Source organism: Galeopterus variegatus, unplaced genomic scaffold (genome assembly GCF_000696425.1).
Source record: "Galeopterus variegatus unplaced genomic scaffold, G_variegatus-3.0.2 Scaffold3088, whole genome shotgun sequence".
Classification (NCBI taxonomy): Eukaryota; Metazoa; Chordata; class Mammalia; order Dermoptera; family Cynocephalidae; genus Galeopterus; species Galeopterus variegatus.
The window spans coordinates 1167-13372 of NW_007729199.1; the positions used below are offsets into that span (position 1 = coordinate 1167).

Genomic DNA, 12206 nt, shown 5'->3' on the forward strand with positions numbered 1-12206 from the left:
GACAACAGTCAGAATGTGGTTAAAATGCCTAAATTAGAGTAGACTCTTATCAGCAGGCATCACAATTACCGACACTCTAGCTAACTACTGAACTTGCTTCTTTCCATCACAAACATTTTTTGCAGCCATTTACTAGCATTTTAAAGTGCCTTTGAGTGCTCTGGGTCAAAATCTCCCACACCCAAAATAATATGGTCTCCTATATTATGGAAATCAAGGAAAGTTTAAGTTAATAATAATAATAAATAAAAAGAGCTTATAAAATGTGGCAATCCAAAAAAAAAAAAAGCTGTTCTCCATCATCCAATAGTTTCTTTCTGAACTAGAACTCTCAAATGTCACTCATTTGTTATGAAACTCACTCACCCAGCAGCGATCTATGGAAATTTTTTTTTTTTTGGTTTTGTTTTTTTTTAAGAAAAAATATATTGGAGTTGATTTCCCAGATGGGCCCTCAAAATGCCCTCTTTTCCTTGTGTGTCCTCTTGGACCCCTGACCCTAAGTTTCCTTCTGAAATGGCAAAAGTAGAGGGTGTTTGTTAGTCCGATGTCAGCTTTGACAAGTGTCTGCTCCAACGCCATTTACCTTTCAGCTTGATGCTTTGGACAAAATGCTGGGCAGCAACTCCCGTTAAAAAACAAAAAACCAAACACCACGAAGACGTCTGTATCTGGTTCCTTTTGGCCTCTACTGAGCTTTTTCACTCCAAAATGCAGGCTGACTACTCCCACACAGTTTGGGTCAGCATCTGTCTCCTGTTGACATGTTTTACTGTAAACCCAGCTCATGAGAATTTGTAAGGCAGTGGCAACTGTAAATAAGGCCGAACACAGAGGAAAACCAATTCATAGCCTAAGGCAATCTGGCTGGTTTTCCCTATTATAAATAACACTGCAGTGAACATCTTTGAGCCAGAGCTCTTTACAACTTTTCCACTATCTCCTTCACACAGACTCTGCAAGATGGGGCTCCAAAGGCATTAATATTTGGATGGCTTTTGATCCTTGTTGCTACTTTCACTTTCCAAGGAGTGGAGCAAACGATGTTCACCATCCAACATGAATTGCCGAAAGATAAACAGCCTTCAGGGGGGGGGGGGGGGGGGGGGGGGGGGGGGGGGGGGGGGGGGGGGGGGGGGGGGGGGGGGGGGGGGGGGGGGGGGGGGGGGGGGGGGGGGGGGGGGGGGGGGGGGGGGGGGGGGGGGGGGGGGGGGGGGGGGGGGGGGGGGGGGGGGGGGGGGGGGGGGGGGGGGGGGGGGGGGGGGGGGGGGGGGGGGGGGGGGGGGGGGGGGGGGGGGGGGGGGGGGGGGGGGGGGGGGGGGGGGGGGGGGGGGGGGGGGGGGGGGGGGGGGGGGGGGGGGGGGGGGGGGGGGGGGGGGGGGGGGGGGGGGGGGGGGGGGGGGGGGGGGGGGGGGGGGGGGGGGGGGGGGGGGGGGGGGGGGGGGGGGGGGGGGGGGGGGGGGGGGGGGGGGGGGGGGGGGGGGGGGGGGGGGGGGGGGGGGGGGGGGGGGGGGGGGGGGGGGGGGGGGGGGGGGGGGGGGGGGGGGGGGGGGGGGGGGGGGGGGGGGGGGGGGGGGGGGGGGGGGGGGGGGGGGGGGGGGGGGGGGGGGGGGGGGGGGGGGGGGGGGGGGGGGGGGGGGGGGGGGGGGGGGGGGGGGGGGGGGGGGGGGGGGGGGGGGGGGGGGGGGGGGGGGGGGGGGGGGGGGGGGGGGGGGGGGGGGGGGGGGGGGGGGGGGGGGGGGGGGGGGGGGGGGGGGGGGGGGGGGGGGGGGGGGGGGGGGGTCTGACAGGCAAGGCTTAAGCCAGGCTGCGTTTCAGCTCATCTCTGCCACTTCCAGGCTGGACAACCTGGGCCCACCAGCTGGCCCCTGGGTTCAGCTTCCTAGGCCTTAACGTGTAGTGGTTGCATGGGAACACTTAGCATAGTTCCTGGCACTTAGAAAGCACCTAAAAAAGTGAAGGAAAGGAACCATGAGCAAGGAAAAAGAAAAACATTAAAGGGAGCTTGTGCTGTGCTAGACCCTGGCAGGATCCAATAGCCACAGGGGAACAGCCCCCGCTTTCTAGAGACGAGTAAATATTAGGGAATGCTATGTCGATTCAGAAAATAAAAGAGGGTGATGTGATCGTCCCTGGGGGCTACTTTACATGGGGCTACCAGGAAAGGTCTCTCAGGGCCTGTCTTTGAGCTGAGACCTTTTGGTTGGGAGTTCCAGGTGGCAGGGACAGCACGTGCAAAGGCCCAGGGGTGGGCTGGGGCAGGGGCTGAGGGAGACAGACGGGTGATGACTGCCTACAGAGCTGGGGTTCCACTCCAGGCCGCACCCCAGTCTCTCCACCAGTGCCAACCACCCTTTCCCCTTTGTGTCTCGCCAGCACCACTCCCGACCCTGCCCGGCCTGCGTCCTCATCGCGCGCTCCAACGAGCACCGGCCGCCTGTGCTGCGCCCCCGGCCGAGCCTGCCACTGCGCCTGGGCGGCTGCTGGGCCAGCACACACTGCGAGGTGCGCCCGGCCGTGCTCTTCCTCACCCGGCTCTTCACCTTCCACGGGCACAGCCGCTCCTGGGAGGGCATTTACCGGCACTTCTCGGACCCCGCCTGCCGGCAGCCCACCTTCACCGTGCACGCAGCTGGCCACTACAGCAGGGGCACGCCCTCCGCCAGGGTGCGCGGCGGCACTGAGCTGGTGTTCCAGGTCACGGAGGCCCACGTGACCCCCATGGACCAGGCCACCACGGCCATGCTCAACTTCTCTGAGCCGAGCAGCTGCGGGGGCCCAGGGGCCTGGTCCGTGGGCACCGAGCGGGATGTCACAGCCACCAACGGGTGCCTGCCACTGGGCATCAGGCTCCCGCACGTGGAGTACGAGCTTTTCAAGATGGAGCAGGACCCTCAAGGGCAAAGTCTACTCTTCATCGGACAAAGGCCCACCGACGGGTCAAGTCCCGACACCCCGGAGAAGCGTCCCACCTCCTACCAAGCGCCCCTGGTGTTCTGTGGCGGGGAGGCCGGCAACCTCTCCAGGCCCCTGCAACGCAGGCCTCCGCTGCAGAAACCCCCCAGCGGTGGAGGCCCCTGTCTCCCTGTAGCCCCTCTCCCCCTTCTGCTCCTAGTTCTAGGGCTGGCCTTCCTCTGGTGGCTATGACATTGGTCTTCCACTTCAAGACTGTGCCGCTGGACACCCGTCTGAGCCTGCGGATTCCTCCTGGCACTGAGCCCCTCGAGCTGTCCGTGGGGCAGGACCAATCTTCTCTACCCTGTCGTGGATGGACACACAGTACCACTGCTTCTAAACTCAGCCTGTGTCCCAAGCAGATCAGCACCTGAGCCTAGCAGCGCCTGCAGAGTCTATGCTATGCGCCTGGATGTGGCAGCGATGTTGATTGCTACATGAATTCCTAAACGCTCACTCCCGATTTCTGTTCTTTCCTTCTCACAGGCACGGGTCGGGGACCACCCTGAGACTCCCTGTCTGACAGCCCCTGCCCTCCTCTTCCTGTGCCCTGGAGATTTTGTGCAATGAGAGCGAGACGACACCTGAGATCCTGCCTAGGGACGATGCCTGCTGCTCTGCCGAGTCTGCGGGTTGTTGCTTAAAGATTATTAATTTGAATTTAGCAATACAAACTCAAAACGGGGCAATGAATTAAAGATGCTGCTGCAGGCTTTCAGTACTTCTCAGCTTTCTGGCAGAGGGCTTGTCTCTTCGGGGGCAACTCGGCTTTCTTGAGTTCTGAGTGCTGGCATTCGTTTGCATCTGTCTGTGCTTCTGCAAGTCAGACCTCAAGCTGTCGACACTGCGTGCAAATAAATCCAGCCCTCCCGGGCCAGCACACGAAGGAACAGGGCTCCATCTGAGTGGAGAAGTGTGGCCTCCCCTGAGCAGGCTCCTCCCAGCCTCCCTCGCCCATGCCAAGCGAAAGCCAGCGTGCACCACTGCCAGGGGCAGGTCTTTGGAGGAAAGCAGCGTTCCCAGCCTTTGGAAAGTAATTAATACTAATGATAGCGGTAACACTAACATGCTCTGTAATTAGCCCTGCACAGCCGTCCTCTGTTTTCAAGCTTCCCTGTGCTTCACTGATGGAGATGGATCTAACCCCAAGCATGTGTCTTTGGGACCTCCCTAGGAGAGGTCAGGGTCATCAGGCTAGATAGCAACATCTGGACACAGGAGACAGGAAGCTTCGCCTCGCCCAGCCTTCATGCCAGAATGCTAATGTACCGGCGTCCCGTACTCGGAGGAGGCTGTCATCATGGTGGGGACAGACTGTGCCCCTCCAAGGACCCTGCCTGTGTTCCCAGGCCCTCATCTGTACACTGCAAAATTAACTGGCATCCTGGTGGGCTCTAGAGTTCTCGGGACAGTGTGCCGATGATTTGCAGCTTCCTTCCTCCTCCCGATCCCTATCTCTGGCTCTTATCACAGATTTTGAACCATTGTCTGTGAAGCTAATGATGCTTTCAGAGGGAAGCCCTTGTCCTCCCTGAAATTGCATAGGAGATCTGGGCCTCCGTCTCTCGGCCCACAGGCTCCCAGAGGGAGTGGGGTTCCTTGACTGTTTTGGGGGAAAGCAATTTGGTGCTGCTTCACGGGACTGGGCATGAGCCATCTCTAATGAGAAGGTGTGGGGGGAACAAAAGAGAAGTCCTGGCTCCCCTTGACTAGATTTAGCCACGCTCTCCTTGCTGGGGCGTCTTAGTTCTGTGGCTGTTGATGCTGACAGGAAATATGGAGGCTGAGGAAAGGGAACGGTTCCCTTTCTCCTGGGCAGGAGGTCAGCGCTTCCCAGGCTCTGTGCTGACGTAAGGAGGGGCCATTTCAGAGACTGAGGGCTGAGGAGACTCTCCGGGGACAGGGTCAGGGGCCAGCAGGCACGACCTGTAGTCTCTCCCTTCCCCATAAAACCTGAGAGAGCTTTTGTCCACAGAGCAGAAAGGAAACCCTGAGCCCTAGCTCAAAACAAAACAAACAAAATTAATGCTCTCCATTGTATGTTCAGTCACGTTTAGAAGGGGGAAGAAAGCTTGTGCAGTTGATAATTTCATAGCGTGACTCCCAGGAGAGTAAATGAGCTTTTTTTTTTTTTAATAAAAAGTTTAAATTGTATACAGCTCTCAAAGGCCCATTAACTAACAGATGCTGGTTATCAAAAGAAGTTATTTCTTTGCCTTTCTCTAAGCGCATGTGTTTAATCTCCCAGCGGTGCTGCTGGGCCGAGGAGCCGCGTGTGGCTCGGTGACACGGCTGCCAGCACACCGCCCTGGCTGTGCGTCCTCTCCTGGGGGCCCGGGTGACTCAGGCACCAGGAGCTGGGGCCTTCTGACGCAGAACGTGGAACTGCATTAGGGCCCTGGCAGGGGAAGATTGACTGCCATTATTGGTGTCACAGATGGGGAGCTGGGGGGGAGGGGCTGTTCCCACTTAAGGGGGGTGAACCTGGACAGAAGTGTGAGACCTGCAGTCTGCTCTTGATGGCCTTAAGTAACTAAAAACCAGTTCCTTCTCACACATATAACCCCTCTTAAAGGGATGTGAGGATGGGAGTCAATCACCTGTCAACATGCCCAAGAACTAACCATCTAAGCTTCCAGGCGGACCCTCCTCTTCCCTCCTTGACACCTAATCACTTTGAACTCGGTCTCTCTCAGGGTCTTTGCATTAGCTCCCCTCTCCCTGGAATGCTCTGCCCCCCTCATCACTCCCAACTACCCCCCAAAAAGGGGTCCCCACCGCTTCAGCCGTGTCCCACCTCGGCACACTTTTTATCTTCGCCACAGCGTTTATCAGAATCTGCATTCTGAAAATATCCTATTTGTTAGTGTCCTTATTTGTTGTCAGCCTCTCTCCTCTAGACTGAGTTCCAGGACATTCTATACAATGAGGGGTCTAATGGGGAACAACACTTGTCTGTCTCGTTCCCTCCTAGATCGCCCAGCGTGTAGAATGGCACCTGGCACATAGTAGGAGCTCCATAAATGCCAGTTAAATGAATACATGCTCTGAGTCCTGGTGGAGGCTCTGAATTCAAGTATCAAGATGAAAACCATACACTCTAAATTGGAATTTTTATGTTGATGACTGTTTTCCTAATAAGATGGGCAAAGCAGACAGGCCTGTGACCTTGAGGACAACTGTTTTCTACTAGCCAGGCTATCTCTAGGAGGGCCTTGAGGACAAGTGCTGTCCCTGAATAGGGAGCCACAGGGTCTGGCACGGGTCCCTTCAGAGTTCATCTCGAGCTTCTAATCTAACAAAGGCCAGGGAGACTGGGAGACCTGCATCCTCACGCAGGTACCCAGGGCTCTCCATGTCAGCTCTGGAGCCCCACCCCACCCCATTCTCACCAGCTTCAGTTTCCATACCAGTAAAATGACCTAAACCTGGTAAGTGATTCAAAGGGAATCAACGATGTATTTTAAGAGGATTGGCTTTAAATAAACTCTCAGTGAGGATGAGTCTTTTTCCCTGATGATGTGGTGTTTATTTCCTAGGGGTTATTAATAACCTGCTACCCTTACTCTTACATTTGGTATTTTCTTAATCCCCCAGGAGGAAAAACAAATCTACCCAAACTTAGGTGATCACTGCTTCTGTGAAAATCAACTGAAGACCTACATGCATTTACTGAGCACCGCTCCCGTGCCAGGTACTATACTGGGTGCCTTGGAAGGAAGGCCATCCAGACTTCCAACAAAGATGGGCAGGTGAAAGCACGCTTTTACCTTCACTTCCTTCTGAAGGCCCAATAAATTATGGGAAAAGAATAAGAAGGCACAAAATCACATGGATAAACAGAAAAGGAGATGAAAATACAGCCACAAGAGATGTCAGCAAAATTCTGGAATCTGGGCAAGTTATCATAGACAGCAGATTACAAAAAGCCGGAAGCAAAGTGATGGCAGGCTGGTCTCAGGGTTGAGCTCCAAAGCAAGTCTACCAGTGCCAATGACCCCCAAAGGTAGGAAGTGGTGGCCCTAGCACCTCAGAAGGCAGGAGAGCAGTGGGGCTGAGAACGGGAGGATCTTTGAAAAATTTTACAAATCTGTAAAAGGAGTTCTACCCACCTGATCCTCTCCCTAACCCCTGTAAAAAAACAAAAGTTTAACATGGGTATCTTTGGACTCCGGGATGGCCCAGGGCGAAGTATCATGCTAAAAATATAGGTGGTAAGTAAAAGTCTACATACACATTGAGATTGCCAGTCTCTTTCTCCACTTGACTTCTAGAGAAATGGTGGCCAGGCTTATGCTGCCAGGCAGGAAATTGGCAGAGTCCTCTCCAGAGAAACAAGCCCAACTAGCAAAGATACTAACAGCTGGAAACAGGCATCTGTTAGGTCCCTACCCAATCAGGTTACATAGAAACTCATCATGCAACCACCACTACCTCATATACATATGCAGCTTCCCGTCAGGTTTCCAGAGCTCACTCATATATACATAAAGGCTGTCAAGGAACTCCAGACAGGTAAGGAAAGCCTCTAACATGACAGAGACCAAACCTCATCCAAAGTGACTAGCAGATAGAAGATAATACAGAGGAAACAACAACAACAGAGAACTATAATATCCTCAGTGAAAACAATCTTAACCCTTTAAATACCACCACCACTTTCCAGTTCCTCTCACGGAATGACAAAAAAGAACTTACACAATAACAATGACACGATAACAAAAAAGATCTGTGATATCCTCGGTGAAAAAATACGCCTAACAAGAACAGTTTGCTATAAACAAATAATAATAACTGAAAAAGAAAGAACTCTTGAAAATTACAAATACGCTAGCAGAAAAAAATCAAGAAGGTTGGAAATAAAAGTTGAAAGACTTTTCTAGAAATAAAAAAGAAAACAATCAGGATTTAGAATGGCATTAAATTTCTTAAAGGCAATAGTAAAAGCTGGAAATCAGTAGAACAAATGCTATCAAAATCCACAGAATAATTTTCAACTTTATCTCTTATACTCAATACAACTATCAATAAAGTGTGAGGGCAGAATGGTACATTTTCAGATATATAAAGTTCTCAGAAAAAATCATGTCCCATATATTCCTTTCTCAGAGACCTGCTAAAGGATGTGCTCCACCCAAATGAGGTAGTAAGAGAAGAAAGAGGAAGCTAGAGATGCAGAACAGAGACAGAGGAGATCTGATCCAGAAGAGAGAAAAGGGAGTTCTGAAGACGTCAGTGAAGAGCCTTCCTGCGTGGCAGTGGTGCAACAGACCTGCACAGCAGTCAGCCAGAGAGCAGCAGCAGAACAGAGCTCCAGGAGGGACCTCTCTAAGAAAACCGTTAAAATCCCAGATCGCTCAATGTGTGTGAATGTGCTGAGATTTACACTTTTGTCAGGGTCTGGGGCTCAATTCATGATAGATACATAAGAAGCAAACAAAATGCTAAGATTTAGTAACTCTAGGGAATAAAAAGGGTCATGCATAAAAGGGAAATATAATCACAGAACATCCGAGGCACAGCTGTAAGCAATACTTTAGTAGTCTTAATCACGCAAAAGGATACTAATGTAGCCAAAAATTATGACCTAACTCTATGAGAGGGAGGGGGAAGAAGATCTGTGCTTGGGATGAGGTTGGGAGGAAGATGATTAGAGCTAAATCCTTTCTTCCTTAGAAGGAAATCAATAGATAATATCTAGAAATGAAAAAAACAAGAAAAAAGTAATGTAACCACATTATTTGGAAATACAGAGATTAATACTAGAAGAAACCTAAATCCTTTCTTCCTTAGAAGGAAATCAATAGATAATATCTAGAAATGAAAAAAACAAGATAAAAGTAATGTAACCACATTATTTGGAAATACAGAGATTAATACTAGAAGAAATGGTTCAAACTGTTAAAATGGTTGTCTCTAGCAAGTGGAAGCCCAGGGTGATATGGGCCTGCTGGTTTTCATTATGAGCCTGTTAGAACTATTTGGCTTTTCACATCATGCACACAAAATGATTTGGTTAAAAAACTTAAAAACACCACAAAGCCATATCCAACAATAACAAAACCTAGAACTTGCCCTCAAATTGCTTTCAATCCAGTAAAGGGCAAACTGTATGAGAGAGATTTCGGTTGCTCTGGAAGGCAAGGGCTCAGCAGAGCTGGCAGCCACAGCTGGTGGGAGAAGAGAACATTCGTGAGTCTGTGCAAACTGATCTGCTCCTCAAGGTCTGAGCTAATGGGAAACACAGGAGGAAAAAAAATGTGGGGACAATGACAGGGCCCCAGCTATGGGCCGCCAGCCCTTCTTCACACATCAGCTGGATGAATATTCTTGGATGGTTTCGTCATTACTAATGGAAAATGTTTTCTATAGTTTGGAGCCTCTTCCAGGACTAGCAATGTGCCTGCAAGGAGGGGATTAAAATAAAACCATGGGTCTTGACTTGATTTTTAAAAGCCTCCTGCCTTCCGCACACATTTTCTTAACATTTTTGAAGTAGCATAAAGGTATTTTTCAAAAAGACCATAACACTAATTTTGTGTTTCTCCAAATTTTTACTTTTCCTTTTTGTAGTGATTTTAGTGGTCAAACATCGCTAAGAAAACAGAAACAGAAGTCCTTTGAAAAAAGTCTAGACTCGAGGTGCAATTTCTGAGGGCATTTTTCAGTTTCTGATGGGGCATGTTGCTCCCACTACAGGACACTGGCAAATTCTCAGGTAGCGGATTTGTCTTCTAATGCACTAACAAAAAGATAATGCCAAATCAGTGTGGCTACTGCCTGAGAATAGCTTCTTTTGTTGCTGTTTAGAGAACCCCCCTACTTGACAACTTAGATTTTAACACTTTAAAGACAACAACCGGGGCCGGCCCGGTGGCGCACTGCTGTTTAGAGAACCCCCCTACTTGACAACTTAGATTTTAACACTTTAAAGACAACAACCGGGGCCAGCCCGGTGGCGCACTGCTGCAGTGCGCCGCTTGGGAAGTGTGGTGGCGCTCCCGCCGAGGGTTCGGATCCCACATACAGACCGGTTCCCGCTCACTGGCTGAGCGAGGTGTGGGGGCAGCGCTGAGGGTTGCGATCCCGTTGCCGGTCCCGGTCCGTGCGGGCGCGACACTGAGGGTTGTGATCCGTTGCCAGACACGAAAAAAGACAAAAAAAAAAGACAACAACCATTTTTCAGTCCCTCTAATAGAAGCCCCCCCACGGTCTGTGATGCTGAGATTTGCCTCCTCACCTGCGTCTTCTGTGAATGCCATGGTCAAAAGGACCCCCAGGAATGTGAGAGTCACGCAAACACGTTTAGACTAGTGTAATAGTGAGTTGACGTACAGGTCAAGAATCAAAGCTCTTGTAGTGGCTGTAAGGAGTTATTTCCCCTGACCTATCCATTTCTATATACACCCTTAGCTGCAAGCAACTTGCCTCCTAGTAAAACTGTCATTTCTATTTCCATTCATGACTGTCTGCCCTTGGACTCTTCGCTTTTGCTTGCCCTGTTGTCAGCTTCTTTGTGGTAAGGCCTCTATTCCCTTTGACCTTTCTTCACTCCAGGTCTTCATGTGTGTTTTCAAATGGCCTTTACACATATGAATAGCTGCTCTACTTCATGCAAAGAAATGCAAACTAAAACTAAGACAGCATGTGCCCTTTTCAGATGAGCAAAGATGAAAAAGTTAGATGATACAAAATGCTGGGAAAGTTGGGCCGGCCTGGTGGCGCACTGCTGTAGTGCGCAGCTTGGGAAGCGCGGTGGCGCTCCCGCCGAGGGTTCGGATCCCACATACAGACCGGCCGCTCACTGGCTGAGCGAGGGGCGGGAGCAACACCGAGGGTTGCGATCCCGTTGTCGGTCCCGGTCCGGTACGGGCGCGACACTGAGGGTTGCGATCCGTTGCCGGTAACGAAAAAAAAAAAAAGACAAAAAGGGAAAAAAAAAAAATGCTGGGAAAGTAAGTAGAACCTGTTGGGACTCGGAATTTGGTATGTTCTCTTTGGAAGACATGTGAAAGTCATCTAACAAAACCTAAAATGCTTGCAGATCCCCATACCAGCCAGCTGCCAAAAAAAAAGATTATTCAAAATTTTAAATGCAGGCACTCTTTGACTAACCATTTATCATGTGGGAACTGATTCCATGATATTCTTGCTCATTTATAGGGGTATTTGCTGTATCTCTGTTTGTAGTTTCAGGACGAGAAACTGCTCAAATACACCTCCATAGAGGGCTGGTTAAGTCACTTACGGGCTCATCACACATAGGAAAACTATAGAGCCATCAAGAATGAGAGTAACATATGTGTGCTGACCGACATGAAATGATCTCCAAGATATATTTCAAAGCCAAAGAAGCAACATGCATGACTGGGCATCAGTGTGTGCTGCTGCTATATACAAGAAAACACAAGGGTCGGACATACACAGACATCCATATGCGTAGATCTCTGGAAAGAATCAAATAAGAAATGAAAATTTCAGGATGTCTCTGGAGACAGGAAGTGGGTTTGGGGTTGGAGGAAAACTGACTTTGTACTGGGTATCCTTTGGTTTTGCATGAAGTTTTACCATTTGCCTGTGTTACTTTTCTAAAAGAAATTAAAATTGTTTTCATTAAGAAACAACATTATAAGATGGAGAACTGTAAGCCATTGTTTAAAGACAGAAGCCACCCCATCTTTCAGAACTGGAAGCAATTTCCAGGGCTGGGTTTGGGTACTTTGTAAGTCAAGGACACAAGTTTCCCACAACAGGAAAACACTGGAATGCAAGTTGGCCCCTGTGTGGATGCTCTCTGGGCAAGTTTCCTCATCAGTAAAATAAGGAAGTTGACCTAAGTCATCTCTTAAATCTGTTTTCTGGTGCAAAGTAGCTATAATTTTCATTTAAACCAATTTTGTGTTCCTAAGCAGCAGCGAGAGAGTAGAGCACAGGCTCTAGTACATTCTCCAAAGCGTATCTAAATGCGCTTAAGCCATCCATTCAAATAATGTTACACTGAGGCATCCTTAAATATATTCAGAGCAAAGAATTTATTAAACATAACATGGAGACAGCTAGTACAAAAGTTTACGTCTTGGCAGGGCAGGTTTCATCAGGCTGGCACGGAACATGTAAGAACATGCTGTGAATGGCTCTTTCAATCTGGAACTCAGATATACATCTCCTTCCTTCTAGGAAATGTAAAATCAGCCATAAAACCATGAATTTATTACATATCAGATAACCAAAATGTACAACGGTAAAGAGTC

General features: G+C 50.2%; 1 protein-coding gene across 1 annotated transcript; it reads left to right on the forward strand.

Annotated features, from left to right (window-relative positions):
• Positions 1-2376: 2376 nt before the first annotated feature.
• Positions 2377-3147, forward strand: LOC103599778 (protein APCDD1-like; the record flags this gene model as incomplete). Its single annotated transcript, XM_008583948.1, has 1 exon — positions 2377-3147. A coding segment is annotated over one exon (771 nt), but the record flags the coding sequence as incomplete, so codon positions are not given.
• Between the last annotated feature and the right edge of the window lie 9059 nt (positions 3148-12206).